This window comes from Neopelma chrysocephalum, unplaced genomic scaffold (genome assembly GCF_003984885.1).
Source record: "Neopelma chrysocephalum unplaced genomic scaffold, ASM398488v2 Primary Assembly neopelma1_86, whole genome shotgun sequence".
Lineage (NCBI taxonomy): Eukaryota > Metazoa > Chordata > Aves > Passeriformes > Pipridae > Neopelma > Neopelma chrysocephalum.
Window position 1 is genome coordinate 2,158,676 of NW_020897748.1, and position 23,244 is coordinate 2,181,919.

The following is a 23,244-nucleotide window of genomic DNA, read 5'->3' on the forward strand; positions in this document are numbered from 1 at the left end:
TTCAGATATATTGATCTACTGCCATGATGTACCAAAGTACAAATTTTGACCAGGTAAAATGAGTTCATTTGTACATTTCTACCTTAACTTCCTTCCAGAATTTTGCTTCTAAACAGTAGCTGTACCTCCAACAGAAATATCCAATGAGACACTCAAATGTCAGCCGTAGGAACACAAAAAATAAAAAAGACTGAATGGAAGAAAAAAGCCTGGTGTTGCTCACCAAACATAACTGGGATAATTGCACTGTAGGCAATATGTTGGAGTTTTGCTTATTTTGAATAACTCTAACACTAGAGAGCCATGGCCTGAAGTTTGGTTCAGTGGAGTTTTCATGGGCACAGGGAAATTCCTGGCTGACAGAGCCAGCTGCTGATTCATTATTAGCCATTCTCCATCTTTTCAGAAAAGAGTGTGCTGAGGGAAAGCAGCATAACTACAGTGTAAAGACAGTCCTGAAATGCCAGAGTAAGACAGCCAAGTATTGTGCACAGCAGCCCTGTAACCTGCCCTCGGATCCACAAGAACTGTAGTTAGAGACTAAGTTGTGCCAGAGCTTAGCTCTAGTGACCACTGTAAATTAAACCTTAGGCCATATGAACTGTACTTTGACTTTTGTTTTTATCTATGGAAATGTAACCAGTAGACAAAGGATTATAATTACAACTTTAGCTACAGGATATCCTATAACAAAAGATATGTCTCAAGACACAGACAAAAAGGGTGCCTGGAGGCTGTAGGAGCAAATCAGAAGAGAAGACTCCAGATGCTGCAAGCAGGATTGGATGAGCAGAAGTGCCATCAGGAAATCAAGCCACCCATAGAGACTATAAAAGCAAGTAACAAGCAACAGGCGGCATCCAGCTCAAGATGTAACTACTATCATCTATTAAACATAGAAGAAGGAACTCTCATTCTTTTATTGAAGTGGAACCTAGGGACAAGCCCTACTGAGGTGACATCGACATAATTCCTGCCATGGTCTAGGTGGTGGCTGTATAATTCCATTCCTACAACAGGACTCAGGGCAGGTACTGGAATCACAGCTCCAGCTTCAAATAAAAACCATTATTTTCATATTTTAGCTTGAAAATAAGATAAGATTCAGTTGCTTCACCATTAAAGCTTTCCTCATAACTGAAAATTGAATATTTGTTTCATGCTAAAAATTTTAAAGGGCTATAATCAGTGATTTGGTTCATACCTAACTTTTTCTGACCTCAACTGCTCAGGGATAGCAGTTTTACAAGGAGATAAGCAATCTCTCAACTCAGTCTGGAGCTAAAGACTGTTATTTGCTCTTCAGGTAAGATATTGGCTACTCTCTAGGGTAGGTAAGACCCTTCAGTTGATAGCCTGTGATCCATAGCAGAGACAAAAGAGACAACAAACTGGCCTTATCCCCCAGCTTAGCTGAAGGCAAACCTATGTATTTAAAAAATAAAAATGAAAACAGCTGGGACCTCTGTTCTTCCATTCTTTCTTTTGCTGCCTTCTTCAGTGGGAGTTATTAAACCATTCTGGTTCCTAAAGATGCTGATGATAGTGATGTGTTTGGTGGAGTTTGCTGTACAGTGAGGCTTCTGGGGCACAGAAGGTAAAAGGGAAACTGGTGCATGGAAGTAGAGTGTGTTAGGATAGATTTAGTTTTGGAGATATATAGACAAAAGGAATACAAAATTTGGGAGGCATAGCCACTCAGGCATGAGAAAAAACTAGCCACGAAGGGACAAAATAAACACTGAGATTTTGGAAATCAGAAACCTGTAATAGAGAAGAAAAAGGAGGTGTGAGCTGAGCACACTGTGTCTGGAGAGGGAAGAACAGAACAGAAGTCTTAAAGTGTATGATAGCCTTCTTTATCTGGTTCTGGTTTCTTCTTCCCATTTCTCACCCTAATTTGACTCCATTAAAAAAGCAAAGGAAATACATTTGGGAAAGGTTCTATTTCCTACTCTCTATTTTGAAATCCCAAAAATATATCAAAATTGTGATCCAACTCTACTCTACACATTTGTTTAAATATAATAGATCAAAGAACTGAAGGGTAAAACCACAAAAAATATTTCAAATAAGTCACCCTACCTGTATCCCCATTCTCTGGATCTGCTTTCTTTTCTTCTATAAACAAATGAAAGCAATATGTAAAACAAAAAGAGGGGGAGAGAGAAAATGCAGAAATAATAATAAAAGTAATATAAATCATGCATTAAAAAAGAAAAAATAATAAACCCCATCAAATTAATTTAACTTAATGAGTTTAGTCAACCAACCAAGTATGGTGCTCTACATCCAGAGGCATATTCACTGCATGCTAGTGTATACATTTGTGCACTCTCATTGAACATTTACTGAAGGGAACCCACGGATATTTTGTGCACTTCCAGAATCATTAACACACTCAACAATGAGGGAGCTAGGAAGGTGTTAGATATAGCTACTTTACAGTTTCCTTGATTGGGATGACACAAAAATAGACATAGAAAATTTGCTTGTGCTGTATGTTTTATGCAGTGCACACACGAGATACAGTCTAATGGTTCAGGCATAAAAATTGAATGTATCAGAATGGCTTTCAGTAATTATTTAAAGCTTCATTGGTTTAATAAATTTTCATAGCTTCTACAGGTTAAAAGGTTTAATAATGACATTACCACAGCTTGTCTTAGAGTTAAAAATTATGAAGACCAAAAGACACTAACATCAATACTCAGAACCCAGTTCATGCACTTAAATTCAGCTGACTGATGCCAACAAATACTCTGAATGCATATCAAAGGTTGTAAATCGCTCAGGGCATTCCTGTGTCACAAAGAAATGAAAATACATTGGATCCCTATCAAATAATTTGGCAGCTCATAAATAATCTGAAATCCAAGTTTGGTAATTAATGCAAAAGAATTTTTAGTCAAATGAAATTTACTTTAATTAGAAATACATTAACTTTTAGATAGACTCTGGGTTTTTTTCAAAATTATATTAAATTCAATTAAAACAACCCCATAAATATGGAGCAACAGCCTCCAAGCTACACACCAAAAATAGCATGCGTTATTAGAACTAAATATTTTTCCAAAATTATTGGTCAGTGAGGATAACTGACAAAATTATGATCTAATTTACAGCACACAGACTGTAGATGGAAATAAGTGTTATATTTTAAGGAAATACCATTTCGTAAATGAGTATTGAAGCAGAGGATGAAGTCATCCTCAGAGAGAAATCATACCAGAGCAAGGTAGAAACGTAAGAAAGAAAAATGTGCTCCTGCAGAGAGCATAAATAATGGGCCACACTTTGACAGGATCTTGCTTCCCATTATGCATGGGATCAAAGTTATTGTTGTGCTGGCAATTTCTAGTGGAACTATTAGAAAAATTAATGGGAAAGAGATATGGGAAGTCATAAACCTACACTTTTGGAAATCAGTGCCTATACTACCTGTGTGGGTTGTGGAAAATGCTAGGAAAACAGCAGAAAGAGAGTAATACTTTTGTTTGCTTTTCGACCATTCAATTTTTTTAATTTTTTTTTAGTTTCTCTCATCGATCTAAAATCCACAAATACATCTTCTACTGCTTCATTACTTTCTAAAGAGAAAGCAATTTGATAGCAACACCATTGATCCAACACAATTCACAATAGATGAATGTGAAGTAAGTCATTAAAAAACCCTTGAGCTCTGAGAGAATAAGTTATTCCATATGCATAGTGAAAAGAAATCTTTATTTTGCCTAAATATTATCTTAATACAGAAATCTTATACTATATAGGATAATTATTTTTAAGATGTCTAAAAATCCATTCATCCTTATGTCTGGATATCTTTCAAACATGAGTCTTTTAATAAATGCATTGTTAAAATAAAGATGGCTGAAACCTGTTCAAATTTCACTCATTCTTACTCCGTGTTTAAAAAGTATATAAAAAAATACTTCCAAATGGAATTGTAGAAATGAATATCATAGTACTAGCAAACATAAAATTTTATTAGATGCTTGAATTTTAAAAGTAATTGAAGTGATGTGACAAATCTCTACAATAAATAAATTCTTTAAATTTTTACAACATAGGTCAGCATAGTGGATCCCACTCTCCAAACTGAGGTTTCAGTTGTATTGTGAAGCGTTGTCTGAAGAAGTACTAGAAAGAAGATTGAATTGAGAAGGATCTCACTTGGATAGGAAGCGGCAGAACTGAACAATATCTGTTTTGTCTGTTGACCAAATAAAATATTAACTTCTCAACAGCAAAGATCACTGCAGCTATGGACCTAGTCATCACCTCTTAAAAGAAATTCAGAGCAGGTTCACGATGTTGATACTGAAGTAATTAATGCTTTTGGTTATTATGTGTTCAAATCAAAAAAAGCTCTAAACAGCCTTAATGTCTTGTAACTGCTGAAAACCAATAAATCATTATGAGTTTATTTTAAAATGTGTCAAACTGAATAATATAAAATAACAAAGTCATTAGTCATTTCTAAAAAATCTTGATCTATTTTCATTTAATGATGTCTTCAGTATCATCACATTAGTCTATATTTTTCTACATTACTTAATTTAACTTTGGTTTACAAAATGAAAAGCATATACTGTATCCTGTGGTGTAATGATCTCAATTTAAGTAAAGTTTTTCAGAGCTAAACAATTTGGAGAAAAAAAAAATCAATGCTTTCATGAAGGAGACATTTCTGTACATCACAGAAAATAACTATATGTTTTCAGTTTAATCAGAATACAGATAAATTTAAGTATATTGATGAAATATAGAGATGAACTCTAGAGATAGAGAGATTGAAATGCTGAAAGATCCTCTCTCAAAACCTTCTTCCACCATCACAGTAGACATTGCTAGTACAATGACCACTGACATTTTATACAATAGGGACAGGCAAGTTCCCACATCCTTGAAATGGTCTATTCTTTCTAACTGATTCTAATATATCTGATAGATATGTAAGAATCTAACATGTATCTGGAACATTTAATGAATAGAAAGAACTCTCTCTAATCAAGAACCTCATTCAAGAGCTGACTTAGCAAGAACTAAACTTGATCTAAAATGTCTTTGATAAGCTATATTTTCTTGGATGTTTTGATCATCAGACTTCATTCACTTCACTCCAGGAACTCTCACAAAGCAGGGACTCCAAGTGCCTTGGAACAGAGCATGCCCATTTCTGTACATGACCAAATAGAGTAACAGTTCCACAGAAGAAGGATAGAAAATGGCAGCATTGAGCAATTTCTCAAAAATTGCTGACTTCCTGGTGAGGATAAGGGGGAGCCTGACTCTGTAGCCTTAAGGTTACAACTGGAAGGTGCTGAGTTTAACAGTCTTCCTCCCAGAATTTCTTCCTTCTCTCACAGCTCACTGCCCCAAACTTAGAGCTTGGTTCTCTCTTGAACTGTCTCTCTTCTCTCACCTGGGATCCAGATGAATGAGATTTGCATCAGTTGAACTGAGGCCTAAAATATGTATTGACTTCCTTGCTTTGAATGAAAGAAATTGCAGCCTCCAGCGCTGGAAGATGTGCATGTCATTACAACAGTCAGATTTTCTTCTGAGTTTATGCAGAAGATAAAACAATGACTTAAATGGTTACATCTTTCTATTTTTCATATTTGCAAAAACTTAAAATCAGCAATATGACTAGGAAGTATATTTATAGAGTGGATAAATTAGATTCTTAAGTGTTCTGTTGAAAAGTGAGTCTAATTTTTCAGGGTGGTAGAAATTGTTAAATATATGCATAGGATCCTAACTTCCGGTAAATATTTTTAAAAATGCTAGTCAAATTTCTCACTAGAGATTGCTCTTGAAATATTATTCATGAGAATATAGGAAAATTAATTTTATACTAAAAAAATAAAATCCCTGAAACAATATAACAGAATATTCTGAGCTGTAGGGGACACACAAGGATCATCAAAACCCAACTCCTGGCCCTGCCCAGGACAGCCCCAAGAGTCACACCATGGACCTGAGAGCATTGCTCAAACTTTTCTTGAACTCGGTCAGGCTTGGTGCCGTGACCGCTTCCCTGGGGAGCCTGTTCCAGTGCCCAAACACCTTCTGGGGAAGAACGGTTTTTTAATGTCCAGCCTAAACCTCCCCGACACAGTTTTAGGCCATTCACTCGGGTCCTGTCACTGGTCACCACAGAGAAGAGATCAGTCCAAAGTACGGCAAACAGAAAAAAGTTACTGTTGCAGCAAGCAAGGCCTTTCCAAGTCTGTGATCCACATCTCAGCCTGAATGAAAAGAATATGATTGATACCCACAGAAACATGGACTAAGAAAAAAATAATTAAAGGTTGTTGAAGTGTTTTTGTATTGTTGTTTAAATGTGACTGTGTCAATTAGTGTCCTTAAAAGGGCATGCTCAAAGGAAGATCATTTCAGTTAGCCAGCTTCCCAGTGGGGAGCATGCCTTCACATTCATGTTTTCTATTTGAGAACGGCTTGATGGCTTTTTTGTTTTGGCTTTTTTTCTTGTTGGTTTCAAGCTTGACACACTAAACAAAGACTGAAACCCGGGGGGACATTTCTCATCACTTAAATAAATTTTTATCACAATGCTCAAAGCATGTTAAGAATGTTACTTTGGATTATTTGCAGAATACATGGTACTGTTTAGTAAAAGAATTGAATAAGATGGTGTGGTGATCTAAGCTGGGAAGTTAAAGAATCTCTAGAATCATGGGTTCATGAATTGACAGGGTCAGCTCAGATCTTCATCACTAAGGATAGATCAGTGCAAATGGTAAAGGACAAAGACCATTTGAAGAAAGTCAGGAAGTTCTATTTTGCATGTTTTTTACACTAATGATTAACTATGACCAGCTCTTTTCTATGGTGTGTAGATCCTTTTCCAAAGTGATTTTTGGAGGGTAGCCTGTGATGTTTTTCCATGTTGCCTCATACAAAGGGGTACATACATTTTGGTGGTCTTTGTAAAATACTGAGCCCCACATGGAAAAAGGAAGGAAGAAAGAAGAAGTCAAATATTAGCCAAAAGCCCCTTCCTTTTGCTTCTCCCCAGAATTCTGGTGCATCCTCCCTATATGAATGATAGGATTTTGATAATGTAAAGGAAAAATATATGAGTGGTCAGTAGGCCATTTATGAGTACAAGCTTACATCCTGTACTCATAAAAATCCATTCAGATTGGCCACACTATAAATGTTGCATTGTCTTCAGGAAAGCCTGAGCAGAGTCTTATTGTTAAGCTTTCCAACATCCTGTTTGCCAAGCATGCAAGCTCCTCAGAGTTCCCACCACTGGTATATTCCACATAACCAGAGAATATTTTACATTGTGATACAGCCACTTAAAAACATAGGAATAAACTCTTGATGATAACTATGCCTATGCTTTCAGAAAAGCAAACAGGTATTAATAGAGATCGCTCAGCCATCCTAAGAATACAAGACACCTTCATCAGCCTCTTAGTAACTAGTAAGATGGTCAGAGCTTTAACCAAAAAACATGAAACCAACAGTGGTGTGTGCACCTGCATTTAGGACTCAGGAGAATGACAAATTAAACTACCAAAACTTTACCGATAAAAAAATATATATGTAGTGCTACTCTGTCTTTTGCGCAGTTATGCTGTCATTTTAAATTACACAATCTGATATTTTTACTATTTTATCTTCAGCAGACTGAAGATCAGACTTTATTTATTTGGTTTAGTACGGATGGTTACTTTGAGGGTTGGATTTGGAGGCCTTTGGTTTCTGGTTTTAATTTTAAACAAAATTAAAAATAAGGACAAAGAACCTCCCTGCCATCCAGTATGATACCTCTATTACCATGCTAAATACCTTTAAATTGAATTTGGAGTTTACCAAATCAAACTGAATTTGGAGTTTACCTTTTGGGTTTTGTTGTCCAAATACAGGCTTAGATGCTTTACATGTCTCTTTCAGAGTCTAAGGCATCAGATTTTAAACATGCCTGTCAAACTAAATATCATAGACATGTTCAGAGATGCACAAGTAATTTAATCATATTTGTGCTAAAATGTTACAAATTCCACCCAGAAATGTTTTTTCAACATAAGGAAGATGAAAACAGAACAAAGCACCATCCCTCTCTTTAAAGGAAAGTGTGTCTCTGAATACTGATTATAACAATAACTCAAAAGCAGAGGGGTGTCATATTCTGTTTGTGAAGGATATCACAGTAGACCCACTCTTGGAAGGCTTGAAAAGCCTCTTGTGGTACTGTAAGATAAGAATGAATTCAAATAATTGTGCTCCTTGTTTTCTATTGAAGCTGATCTCTTAAACCCTCTCAACTGTACCTATTTTTTTTGCCTTTGCTTTCTCCAACAGTTTATTTACCAGACCTTTCCACTGTTTGGCCCTCCACTGTCCAGGTCTATGAGCTTTTCCACTTTGGTCACTCATCTTCAATAGGTTTTGTTAGGTTTTGCAGGCTTCATTTCCAGCAATCATGTTATTACAAAAAAACTTCATAACAAAGCACAGAAAAACCACCATACTTCAAAGTCCTTGTCTATTTGAATTTCCTTCTGAAAGCTAACAAAAACTCTAATCAATTCTTTGTGTGCTCCTAACATGACAGTTTTGCTCCAGATGTTGCAGAAAAGAACATTAATATCTGTTTCCCTGACTTTCATGGCCCTTTAGAAGTGGAACTGTCTCCACTACTTTATCTTCTAACTCCTATGCACCTTAGAAAGCAGCAATGACTGGGCATCACTACTTCACCCCTTTTCATCCTGGGATAAACCTAGAATTAATTACCCAGCACTATTTCTCCTGCATGTACACTGACTACTTTAAACAGTCATGGATCAGCCCTTCCATAGTTTTGGTGATCAAATTTTGGGCAGTTTACTCACATCTGAGTCAACTCACATCTAGGCCTAGATTAATTTTGCAAGGCTAAACAATGTTTTCTGTATTTCATATGTTTGAAGAACACAGTAAGTTATTACTCGCAATTACAAGTAATTTTTGGCACAATGATAACTGGTTGGTCTGAACCATCTTACTGATGAGAATAAAGGTGTCTTCTTCATCACTAAGGATCTTTGGCAGGCATGGGCTTAATTGCATTTCTCATACTGAATATATGGGGAGGTGAACAGGCAGACATCTCCCCAACACTTTTCACTATACCGAAATATCACAATATCTAAACCTATGAAACATAATAATTTCCAACATATGATTTAAAAAAGAAATCTGAAAAAAAACCCCTGCTTTGCAAAGCTCCTCCTTCACCCAAGAAAAACGGGGTTTTTTCTTTAAGGATGATATCAAGCTCTACTGCTGTCAGATAACAAAATTTATAATAAAATATTTTGCTTGTTTGCTTTCTGAACCTGCTTTTGTTCTTGAAATATGCAGCATAAGCTTTGCATGTGCTTTCACAAAACTTTTCAATAAGAACCTAGATATTTTTGAAGAAATAAAATTTTCTCATTTTTGCAATTACAGATCATATTATCCACAGAGAGGAAATGGCAAATTTTTTTCAATACAATTGTCACATATTCAGATATTTAACCTTCTCAACATCACTTGGTGTAATAACACCTTAAATCAATAGCTAATCCTTTAATTCACATGAATGTTTGGTAGCATGATAAATAAGGTGAAACTAATTTCCTAATAAAACCTGTAAATGGGTAATCCTAGTTCAACACTTCTTAAAGCAAATTCTAAAGCAATGGGAAAACACCTGGTTCTAAAGGTATGCCTTTGAAATGTCACCCTGGCTTTTTAGCTGTGCTCAAAGTGCCTCGTACTGAAATGTGTAAGCTACTTTGTTACTGAGGCAAAACATGTAAGAGTGCCCATTTCAAATGTACATTTGAAAATATGTTACTATACACAAAACAATTTTCTCCTGAGTTTAAGGGCAGTAATAACAACTTTTGCAACTGCAGTGCTGATCATACTTTTGCATTTGTGTGCTAGACAGTTAAATTCATCAGTGCCTCACACATTCACTTAACTGTGAAATAAATAGTGTTTTGCAGAAGAGTATCTGAATTTCAATGTCAAAAGAAGTTAATCATACACAGGTATTGCCTACTCACACATGTTCAAGAAACATAGGTGGTGAAAACATATGTTTTTTCTGATACACTAGATACTGTTATAAGGTCTGATTTCTTCCAACACCAAGAAAGATATGGACTGATTCCATAAGTTTTGATTCAATATTTTGATTCAATCAATAACTCAGAGGCAGGTTCTTGAATAAGAAGGACAACAACTTTCCCTTCTTTTATTATGAACACATATGAAATGGGTCACCCAATCACCTGATTTCATTTTTGTAATAAAAGAGATTTCCAGTCACTGCACAAGGACTGAGAAAGGATCATAAGCACAGGATAAGTAAACACAGTCCTTCTACAGCATAATTTATTAATTCCTAATAGTGGTGATTTACAAAAGAGAAAATCTAGAACACACTACTGCTTGTCTGTTCCATCTATACTTAACATTTTTTACCCTGTAATTTAAGCAATTTCTATCTTGAGATTTATTTAATATGAAAACCACAGCAAATAACACCTGCAAGATTCTGTAAAGATCATCTCTGGCTCTGATTAGGACAAGATTAGTATGAAAAGTAAAAGTGAGTTCTGAAGGAGCCAGCCACAACAGAGAAAAACAAAAGTGTTTAACTAAATGTCACCTAAGTTTAAGGGACCAGTCAATGTACCTCAACACTTCCACAGATTTTTGAACCTAGATTGCATTTAAGCAGCTTCTCTAATTTGTTGGGATAATAGCAGAGGCACAAAAAATTAATTAAAGCTTTGACACAACAATTGTAAAATTTAAATTTTATAGATGAACTTAATTAACTTAAATATGGGGAATTTCATTGTTGTTCTACATACCCCAACTGAACAAGCATGGAAATGTGAGCAACTATTGCATTTTAAGAGCTAGGATGCTTTGCTAGACGTTAGTTCTCTGCCAGTAGTATAAAGTACATAGAAAATTCAAGAAAATGGCAGATGAAAATTTTATATGAAAGAAGAAATCGTAAGTAATGCACAATATGAAATAAAATCCTCATACAGCTAAATTAGAGCTCCTTCAACGTATTTAGGGTCTTCTTGTTCTCACCTTATCATAACCTTTTGTTTTACATAAAAACTGAAACAGTTCTTGTTCAAAGAAACTAATTTCAAACTAAGTTTGAAATTTCAGTGCCTGGAATTTAATTTACTAAAATTAGTCAGTTTTGAAATTATATCCTCCCCAGGGTCAAAAATAACTAGTTATATAAGAGTTTCTGCAATTTTTGTAGCAGATGCAAATGCAAAGATAAAACAAATTATAGATTATTTTCATGTGCTAGTTGGAAGCTTAAAGGCTAATTTACAGATAATTGAGACGGGAATAAGAACTGATATGATAGAAATCAAATCAGTTTAAAGTCTTAAGGTATGGCATATGTGTCATCAGTTACCTTTTATCACTTTTTACAAGGCACATAGTTTATAGGTGATAAAAATTACATAAGCATCTTAACCTTAAGTTCTTACAGCTTGCCAATATTTTGCCAATTTATTGAGGGGGAAGAGAGGGAAAAGTATGTGAGGTGAGCTGTGATAAAATCTATAGAAAAGGTAAAATGAAAAAAATAACACAGAGAAAAGCAGTAGAAGAGACAGACCTGAGTTTCTTCTCCTTGATGATTCCGCTTCTTCTGTGATCACATCGTGTAATGTACAGACATAGACAAAGGAGATGGGCGTGAGAGGATGTATTCAGAAGGTTAAAACTGACACTGAGGGAAAGGGCCAAAGATTGTTTTAGAGAGAAGTCTGCAGAGCAGAGTTAGTAAGTGGGGAAAAAAATAACAGACACTAGAAGAAAAAAAGAAAGCTGAGGAAGAAGTGGTTAAACTACTGTTGTTGGAAAAGAACAGTAAAGACAGAGTTAGTAGAGGAGCTGAGGAAATAATAAAAGTTATAACTGACAGCAAAGCCAATCCTTGCAATGAAGCTGAAGAAAAAGCTGGATAGTAAAAGGTATATTAACTAGAATAAATACTTTTGTTCATGATTGTTCAACTTTTTTGAATATTATCTATTTTAATGCAAGTATTATTTTTCTTTTACAAGTATTAAGCACTCAGTTTAATGTCACCACTGGGACACCTATTACTAGATTTTTCAATTATTAAATTATCATAATTTATGCTGAAAGTATACAAAGCAAAAGACAGATTTTTTTGTTTTCCAAAAGTATGTACAACCTCAGAAATTTCAGAATCCACATAACACACTCTGGAAAGAACTGCATTATTGTAACACTCTGCCAAAGGCAAAATTATCAAGCCCAAAATACAGAATGTGGGAAAAGAAACTGTGAAGCTATTAACTCTCATGGTCAATTCAGGACACTTTTTCAGAACCAAATGTTACTCTCATCTCACAGACATCTAAGTTACTGCAAATGCATGCAAGTTAAATGACAAAGCAACTATCTCATTACTTACTTTATTACTTCACATTCGAAAACACACTGCCATTTCAGACATGGAGAACATGTGAGGGACAGTGTCATGCTCTGTACTGAAAATCTATTTGTAGCAAAAGAATAGGAGCAATTCATTTTGAAAAGTAAGAATAATTACAAAGAACTGTGAATCTACTCTTGCCAGGAGAACAAATGCTTTCTTCCAAAAATCATCAGAAATAGAAGAAAAAAAATCTATAAACTTGATCTAATTTCAGCATGCAGTTTGTTAATGAGTCACAAACACCGCTCATAATTCATTAACACTGCAGATATCAGGTAAGTTCATACGCCACAAAAAAATAGCTATAATTGTGTCTGCATTTTAGAGTCAACATCGAGATAACATTGACAAAATGCAAAATTAGAATAATCAATATAAATCAACAAAATTAAAGACAACACTAAATTTCATCTGATAACTATTATGTTCTATACTTAAACAATTTTATACTATAGCTGGTAGCTTATGTTTTCATCTACTTTTAAATGCCAAGACTGTACCAAAACTTTGTTGCAAAAATAAGAAGATTGAAACATTCATAATCAGAATGCATTTTTAGGCAATTAAGTTTTCTTACAGGACGAACACACTTAAGTGCTATATATGAGATATGTAATATGAAAGCATAGCAGCTGTCAGTTTTGACTAAGGTTGCTATGTCTTTGCAAGTTAAAAAAAATAATGGCATATAAGTATCTTTCTATCTGGGCAACTATAATGAATCCATTGTATGAAATACAAATAAGCAAATACAAAGATATACTTCTCCATGATGTGTTACAGCTCATATTAATGTTGTCTCGCTATAATTGCTATAACTGTCAAATAAAAAAATAAATCATCATTAGCATCACCAAAGCATGGCTAAAAGTACTTAAAATGTTCTGAAAATGTTTTATATTACATATCTATAGCCCTGAAGTGGCACTCCTACTATAGCAAACCTGTTATTAGGAAGTCTCTATCATGACCCCCTTCTACTGTTTATATTTTTTCAGTATCCATAGGAATGAGCAGCTTTGAGACATATAGTGCATTAACATAAATCCTTCTGTATAAATTTTCAAAGCAAGTTTGGAATCCCATTATTTCCAAACTTGGAATATGCAGGTTTTCTAGCAATGTCAGTGGGACACGACTGAATAGCAGGGAAGATCCCTTTGAATATTTTAGAATCAAATGACCAGTATTTGCATACAAATCAGTCACATATACCTACATTTTTTAAAAATTGTATTTTTAAAAACCTTCATGCAAAGTATTTGTTATGGAAAAAGTATTTACACATCAAAGTGGTAAAAAAATCATTCTTAGTAACAAACACTTTTCAGTTTTAGGTTTTTACTCATCAAACATATTAGAAGAATAATTCTAATAGAAGCCAGAGGACAAAAAAAATAAGATAATAGGTGTCTTCTCACTGTAGATACCTGATAAGCTGATAACACATCTCTTGAGATAAATGGATTATAACCTTTTTGCATTAATTGATAGAAATATTAATGAATTAGTAGAAGTTTTGACGTGGTAATGCACCACCTTTTTTTAATTAACAATGATAAGAAGGAAGTACTAATAGAATAATTAATTTAGACACAATAGTACTTATTTTAATCAATTTTCTCCCAATTAAGAAGCCATGCCATAAATCCCAAATAGTAGGTAGAAAATTCTGTCTCTGTAGCTTTTAATCTACTAAATAGATCTTTGTTGATAGAAATATGTTTAATGCAGAAATAAAACAATGACAGAAATTCTATTAAATTTACATCATATCAATAGGCAGTCTTAATTTGAATAGTCATTGCTTTGCTGTGAAACTAGTAGTTTTTGGATCAATTGTTCACCTTGATGTATGAGACTAGTATGTACAAGGGTATTATATGCAGATTTAGACACAAATGAAACTCTCAATAAATAAACTTATAAAGTAAATAAAAAAGAGGTATTGCACTGTAAGTCTGAAAAACCCCCAGTACCATCTTTTTATCATGCTTTGATAACGGAACTGTTCATTGTAAGTAATGTCACTCATTGAAGAGATGCATTTAGGAACTGTGTTCAAAAAAACTTCACATGGCAAACATATCTATTTAAAATTCATAAAGCAGCATAAGACAAAGAGATGTAAGTTAATTACTCTTCTTTTTCCCTCAAGGGTTTTCTTAATTTCAGTTTTATCTTATCCTAAAAAGCAAAGATCTTTCACTGCAGATATAGACTCAGATTTGAAAAGCCTCATTTCTGGCCTCTTCACAAAATGAGATGTGCAATAGCACAGTCAAATAGGCGTAATCTTAAAACATGGAGGAGACTCTAAGATAGAAATGCTCCATGGAGTCTGCATGTTTCATAAATATACTCCATTAGTCTGGATGTGATTAGACATGAAGAACGACATAATGTGTTTAACTTTCACGAAAGATGTTCCCTGACAACCATTCAAACTCTGCAATGTTAAGGATACAAATAGAATAGATAGCAGTATAGCTAAGAGCACAAATATTGATTAAAATAAGATTTATAGTGAAAGACTATTTTACTACATTGAGATGTGAATCAAATCAGTATATGTAATATATAATACTCTTTAATAACATTAAGCCACAACAGATATAGAGCCTGTCCCACATTTCTAAATTTTTTTTAATGAGGTAATTCCCTACTAGTTAAAGTAGTTCTTTATCTTAAAGTATACATCTGTATACACAAAATCACAACTGTATACTGGATGTATGTTGACATTTTTGCTCAAAAATATAGTCAGAGAATAAAGAAAATACAGGAAGACTAAAGCAATACATTTAATTATGCAATTACATAATATAGGTTATATGTAATATAAGCTATATAAAAAATAGAATAAATAAAAATAGTAAGTATGGAAAATGTGTTATTCCTACCCAAAGATAAGGATAGTAGAGAAGAAGGTAGAAAATAACATACAAGAAGAAATTGTAAATATTCTCGGTAGCATGAACTCTCTAAATAAAATGAAACCATGTAGACTGCATTATTTTTTCATAAGTCTCAAGAGATAAGCTAAATGAAGAATTCAGAGAGAGAGCTTTTATGATTTTGTTTCTCTGAATAAAGTTTACATTTTAATTTTATAAGGAGAGAAAAAAATAAAGTAATAATATTTTAAAATATTAATGAACTATAGTTACACATTGGATTGGAAATATTATGAATCCTGAAAAGAAAATTACATATCTCTCTGTCCTACAATTACATTACCTTTTCCATCCTCACTTATTTCACATTTCTAACCATATATCCCTTTTCATAATTTTCAAACTATCATTCTTTCAATTCTGACTACAAACTTTTTTAAAAGTAAACACCACTTCATTCTGAATTATTTTTGACTGCTGTTTTAATACTAAAACTGACTTCCTTGTAATAGATAACCTAAAAATTATAGTCACATTACAGTTACTTTTTAAAGATTCTTTCTATGCACAGTCAAGCAATACTTCCACCCAGGAGAGATGTAAATGTTCAGAGATAAAAATAGGCATGATTCCCTTTAAACTGAAAGCCAAGTCTATTCATCTAAAGACTTACTATTTGTAAGCACACATTAACTTTGTATTTTCTCTTGTGTTTAAGCTACCATTGCTGTGATTCCTTTGAAACTTTAGTTTACTTCCATACTACAGAAATATATCTTTCCCTCCAAATAAGTACAAGGACAGTCCATTTTTACCTCATTCCATTCTGAGATGTATAAAACCATTTCAACTATTCTGTCTCCTTTTGTTCAATCTAATTACAATATGTCAGCACTTTACCATGGTTCTGTTCTTCAACTGCTCCTTAGAAATCCAAAGTGTCTGTGACAAAGTTGGATATTTGATGACACTGCATCTTTTCAACAGCCAGTGATAACCCAAACATTACAGAATGGTTTCCAGATAACAACCATCAAACCTACTGTCTCTGTGTAGGAAAAACAGGGGAAAACCAATAGTGTTTTCATTGCTATCTTATGAAGGCAGTTTCTGCATTACCTTTTGTTTATGAAGGCAGTTTCTGCATCTCTGGATGGAGACACAGTTTGATAGACTGCATTCAGCTTCCAAAACTTTGGGTAGTGAGACCAATTGAACACTTCAGAAACAATTGACAGGAAACAGAATTGTGTATCACTGCCATGGTACACTAAACCCTGTGTTTTTTCCCCTTTAAATTACCTTGACGTGTTCAAGAGAGACTAGTGATGACACTAGATGAAAAGAATTGCTTTTTAAGAAAAACAGTATCCTGCCTAGTCTTATCTCTATCAGTACAGGACATATTCTCTATGCATAGCCTGCTTCTTTTTCACCTTCTCTTCACACCTTACACATAAAAATGCAAAACCATGTAAAAATGTTTGCATGCTGTGCTTTTAGTATTTTTTTTCTTTTCACTGACAAAGGAAACGTGATTAAAGGACTAGAGCTTTATTCACTTTCTTTCATATGCCAGCTCAGAGGCAGAGGCGGGTGCTCAAAGTAAAAATGCTTAATAACCTTAGATATGACCAAATGACTATTCCATAGGTTTTTTGATTCAGGGATGTCTTGAGAATGCAGTATTCTCTGACAGAGTGCTGGCATTGGCTAAAGGAAGGGCATATATGTTCAAAATACAGCTTGAATTTTTATGCTCTGCTTACCTATGATTCTGCAGTTTTACCCTTCCAATCCTTCAAAATCTTTGCACAAATATAAGTGAATCTTTGAAATATACAGAACACTAATTCTGCAAATTGCATCAGAACTTGGAGATTACAGGCACTGTTAAGAAAACATGTTGATTTCTGATACTCAGGAAGAAGAATTTTATCATCATCTTCTATTAAAAACTCTGAAACTTTAAGAACCATTTTGCTACTTTATTTAATGTCCTTAAATTACCTGCCAACAAGTTTGCTGATCTCATTTCTAGTCATGTATATTTCTTGAATATTAACACTTCACCTGATAGAGTATTACTGGGGGTTTTTCTGGTTTTTGAAATTATTTTAATTATCTATTTATCTTTTTGTCTACAATTTGCTCACAGTTCTCAGTTCTTCACTCATGGTACTTATGTAATCAATATCTATTTTTTCTGATAGATTTTCTTAGTTATAATACTGCTGTGGCTATTTCCATGTGATTGGTTAGGTTAATTTCTTAACAAATTGTACTTGAAGACAGGATGAGCTTTCATAACAGGCTACAGCAGAAAAATCATTGTGTGGAAAGACAATCAAAACACGGCAACAGCAATATGAGCAAACTGCCGGCTGCATCCAGGGACTAAGTTGTATTAGTATCACTTTGCTGTTTTCTGTGCAAACAGAAGATTTAAAGCATTCTCAGATGAAAGAAAATGCAGTCCTATTCAGAGGTTAAATCCCATATTGGAAAGGTTCAAGGAATTTGAAGCTTCCTTAGGTAGATTCTGTCAATCTGCATCACTGTTAGATCGTGGTCATAGATACAATATATCTCAACATCCAGATGTGAATAGAGCATTATGGCACCTCCCTCTGGATGTCCTGACTACTATTCCTTTAAAATTGCTGTTTGTAATGATATAGGAAATTCTGTAGGGAACAGTAGCATGCCACAAACAGCAGATAATGCCTGTCCTGAAAGTTGCATTGATTCATTACACTGGTACTCCTCCACTCCTACCACTTAAGTACATAGGGCTTTGTGACAGAAAGTCAGTTTGGAAAAGCATCTGAGGAATAGAGGTATGTGCTATTTGGTGCCCATTGCAGATTGTTCAGAACCACCTCAGATGCTTCTGCCTCATATATCACTGACCCATGCAAACATACCATGGAAGACATTACTAATAACATAAATCAGAGCAGAATTTATGCTCTCGTCAAAGAGCATCAAAGAAAGACCTAGGACTGTAGAATGCAAGACACAATTTTTTCTCAACTTTGTATCCATTCCAGAATTTTGCATTGTGACTGTGGCTTTCCAAACCAATTCTGTGTATGCCCTGCAGCACTGGAGATCAGTGGTACTGTTACAGAGGGGAAAATAGATAAACATCAGATAAATATCGTTTTAATATAAAAAACACTTCTAAAGTGAAAACTTTTTAATGTCCATAATTGATTCCTGATTTCTATTCTTCTGCCTGGTTTTTTTTTGTCATGTGATTATAAGATTTCACTTGTGTTCAAAAATCTAGAATGCCTCAAGAGCAGACACCTAAGAAAATATGTCTCCTGTTTCTAAAAAATGGAGAAGGTGGCTCCAAACAGCTTTTGCTAATAACTATGAATACATTATCTGCCTAGATCACAGTTTTAAGCCCACCTCAGCTGGGAGATGGAGATATTGTTCTTACTTAGCTATTATGTAAGGAAAAAGTCTGGGCAGCGGCATTATTCTGCAGAACTCTACCTAGAAAGGCAACAGTGAAGATATTGTAGGCATTGTACTTTGAATCTGTCATGCAATAGTTAAAACACCTGGAAAAGAAGATACATCATATTCTGATCCTGACTTTTATGAGCAGTTCTTGGTTTACCCTGTAACTTCCTCTGATGCATCAAAAAGTCAGGGAACAGGAAATGCAAGTGCACATCTGGCCTTTTAGTTAGGTTTCCTAATTCCTATGTTAGAGTCAAGCCAGATTTTGCTGCTCTTCAGTTCTGACTGTTGCACTTTCAGCTGTACAGTAGTTGAGCTTCAACAAAAATTTTGGAAATTATCAGTATGTAGGTGAGCCTAAAACTGAGACTACAGCATTAATTTAGGAGGTGACACAGTTGGCCAATCTTGTAAACTTTAAATTCTGTGATTGGTAAAAATGTTGTTATTAGAATGAGACAAGTAATATGCCCAATAGAGAGATATTTGCACCCCAAAACCGAATATAGGTATTCTTGGAACTCAAAAACTCCCATTCACTCAAATAAATGTGGATCAACCTTTAAATATAGGATGAAACCTGCTATATAAACATCCCTTTCCCTTTTCCTTTTCCTTTCCCTGCTCTCCTCTCTCTTCTTTCTCTACTCCTTAGAGTGTGCTTGCCTTTCACAAGTGCATAAATTAATGTGATTAGGACCTTTCATTATCTGATGCAGAAGACAGAACAATACTATTATCATCATCATTGCTGTTACTAGGTTTAATTTTATTGCTATGCATTTGTAGGAACGAAGATAGTTGAATAATTGAACTTGATGTTTGGGGTAAAAGAAAGTTTGTGACAGTTTCAAAATGGAGGAAAGAAGAGCTCTTTTAGATTTGAGAACTCCAGCTGTATGGAGATATCAAATGCAGTCTGTATAAAAAAATTATATCACAACATTATTTCTGCCATGTCTGATAGTGCAATAAAGTTTCAGATTCAAGTCTTTAGAAGATGATTTTTCCACTGTACATGCAGTAGATAGCTTGGTTTGGTCAACTAAATCAGAATCAGCATAAATCATACTTGGATCCCTGAGGCTTTTACAAACATATAAGACATAATAAAATTCAAAACTAAAAAGCAGGCTTAGTCTAATATTGTGCCAGAACACTTCTTTTCTAATGCATGTGCAGTCTAACACAATTTTTTACAAAAGCAGATCTATTTTGGCTATTCTAAAACAGAACTACGTAATCTAAATGGTCTCTACATACGAAAAATTTCACACCAAAGTGAAAAAATAGGTACATCAAGCACACACGCATTACAAAAGCATGAAATGTGTTTTTATAGTCTCATGCTTTCATGTGGTTTTCCAAACCCTGACAAACCTGTCTCAGAATGGTGTTTCTTTTTCAGCAATGGTTTGTCATCAGTTATTGTACCATTCACCTTTTTCTGCTGGTCCTCCCATGTTACTTCTAGCACAAACCAAAAAAAAAAATCAGAAATATTATGTAACTTACATTATAAGACACCTAATATCATTTGGGATAACTTGATCTAAACAAATGTGTTATCATTAACATGGCAAAAATTCAGATTAATTCTTAGAGGTCTGTGGTGAATAGAATTAGTACACATCTTAAACATTCTGGAACAGAACATCTTATATGAAAATTAGTACCTATGTAACCTGTCAAATATTCTGCTCTCTTTGATATTTAACAGTTGGTATAAAAAACAGAGGCTTGTTTACAAAATATTTTGGTCCATTTTTAGAAGTTATTACTCTACATTCTATAGCTACTTGCATTATCTTTGTGTTTCTGTAAATTATAAAGGAAGTTACAACTATTTTGGTAAAAACATCTTTGCAAAGGTATAATTAAAAAAACACCAACCAACCAACCAAAACATGAACAAAAAACCAACCAAACAAACAAAAACCCCAAACAAACAAACAAACAAAAAACCAACCAAAACCTGAAAGAGCAATAATGTATATTTACTTAAAGTTGACAAAGTATGTTTAACAATTAATTTTTAAGATAAAACCAGGTTGGATTTGCTTTCTGGAATTTGATTTAAATTCAGTCTTTAATTTAGGCAGATTAAATTACTCAATAAAAACTCTCTTTCTAATTACGGATCCTGTAACTGAAACTGGCATTTCTGATCTAACCACTCAGGAAAAAAGCTATGGATAGATGCGTGTCCACTGCTCCGGAAAGACTACATTCTCTCAACTTGCAAGATGTTAGTCTTTCTGAGGTTGCCAAACATTTTTTTCTACACTTTAATTCTCTATCTTCTAACCGACTAGATGTTTAACATAATATTATCAGTTTTAAATCTTTTGGTATCTTTTGCCAAAACCAAATCTAGACCAATTAACAGGACACATTCAATACCCTAAACTCCATTTTTGCTTTGGGCTGTTAAGAATCTGCTTATTTTAATGATCCCACAATGTGAAGTACCTCACAAACACTGCCCACAGATGTTATCACTTTTATGGTCACATAAACAGCCAGTGATGGAGACTAATATGATAGATATGGAAAACAGTTTTTATATTACACATTCAAAAATAAATTTATATATTAGTCTACGACTTTTTTAACTATTTTACTTTTTATAGGAGACTTATGGATATCTAGCATTCAAAATATAAGCACGTAAAATTGTTATCTGTAGGCATCCTGCAGCCTTCTTATCTGTGGCTGTTGCTGGCCCGTGACAGGCTGTGTCCTAGAAAAGACTGCTGTCCTATAAAAGGCTGCTTTGATTTTTGAAAGGGATGGAGATGTAGGCTTTAAGTAATGCACCAATAAAATTGTCACTATAATGATTTCATGACTCCACAGATATGCACACTGAAACAGAAACTATCATCTTTGAAGTACCATGTGCAGTAAGTACTAAATGAGAAATTTCAAAGGGAATATTCTGTTACAAAACTGTGGAAATAAAATCTTATTATGATTCTTCCTAGAAAAAAAGTGATTCTTCCTTTTATCTCTTTGAAAATACATGGTTAGCAATAAATGACATCTACTGATGTAATTTATTCTTCCCTTTTCTTGAATGAGTCCAGAAGTGTCTTCTTAAAAAAATTCAATGATTTCTGTAAAATTACCTTTGCATTTAAGGAGTAGTCATTTCTAGGAAAAAATTACCATTAGACTATAATTTAGGTCAAATAGTGGAGATGATACTTAGAATAACATAAAAAGTAGGCAGACAGTAATCTACAACACAGGATTTTTTCAGGATATATAACAAATAATCTAAATACTGAAGAATATCAGGAAACCCAGTGATTTCCATGCCAGTTTTATGCAGATTTTCCCTCTCTGACTCTCAGTCAGAGCTCTTTTCAGAACTCCCAATTCAGTTCAGAACCTAGAAACTGTAGTTTGCTCAGGGTTTGAACTGGAATGATGCAGCAATATGCAGAAGTACAAGATGATGCAGCAAAACACCAGATGCTAATGATGACAAATTTTCTTAAGCAAATCTTTCCTCCTCCCTTGTTTTCTCTATACTACAAACAGTAATAGCCCTTTTCATATCTACCCTTTACTTGAAACATTTATATATATTTTCTCTTTTACTGGAATTTCTCTTTTTTTTATTAAATCCCCTCAGCTTTTATCTCCTTTTCAGCACCTAAAATTTCTGTGAACCAATTTTTATCAGTGCATATCTCATTTTAGACTTTTAATTAGGTTATCATAAAGTCTTCACTTTTTCATTAGGAGAAACTTAATTTAGTCATCTTTTACTGCAAATGAAAAGTCCTCAGAACTTCTTTCTATTTTTAATTTTATGCAATAAATGCTCAGAAAGAAATTGTGTTATTAATAATGTATGGTGACAACTACCGTAAAAATAAATCAAAAGTGGATTTGGTTAGTGCTTCTTAAACACAAAGCAGCCCAATAAGAAGTCATTAAAACTGTGGGATAATCTGTCAAAAGCTGAGAAACTGTTTTGAATCAGATACTCAAGATCTTTAACTCATGCATTAAGAACAGAAGAATAATAATTAGTTAAGGCTAAACTCATTGCATACAAGTTTTATTTTACAAAACAAAGTCTCTAAGAAAATTAAAAAGAGCCATCAATCCCTAGAGTTCACACAGAGAGAAATACTCTCAGCTGTGTCAAACCTCTACTAGGTGAAAGCAAAAGGCTTCAAACCATGGTATGTGAATCATCTCAGATGTACTAAATTATATCTGGAATGAATCCAGTCCCACCTTGCACCACCAGCATGCTGCTAATGGGACCAAGGCCAACTCCAAATGACACAAAGTCAGCAATGAAGACTT

General features: G+C 34.1%; 1 protein-coding gene across 50 annotated transcripts in view; it reads right to left on the bottom strand.

Moving 5' to 3' along the window:
• The window catches only part of RIMS2 (regulating synaptic membrane exocytosis 2), a 457,577-nt gene that overhangs the window by 100,828 nt on the left and 333,505 nt on the right, over positions 1–23,244 (bottom strand). For 23 of the 50 annotated variants that reach the window (XM_027692407.1, XM_027692403.1, XM_027692398.1 and 20 more), the window contains 2 exons: positions 11,687–11,719; positions 2,086–2,121 (listed from right to left, as the gene is read on the bottom strand). The exons of 16 other annotated variants lie outside the window; for them this stretch is intronic. In XM_027692407.1, coding sequence (XP_027548208.1) covers positions 2,086–2,121; positions 11,687–11,719 — 69 coding nt within the window. The remainder of the gene's footprint in view (positions 1–2,085; positions 2,122–11,686; positions 11,720–23,244) is intronic. 11 more of the 50 variants (XM_027692397.1, XM_027692442.1, XM_027692443.1 and 8 more) reach the window with 2 other exon arrangements.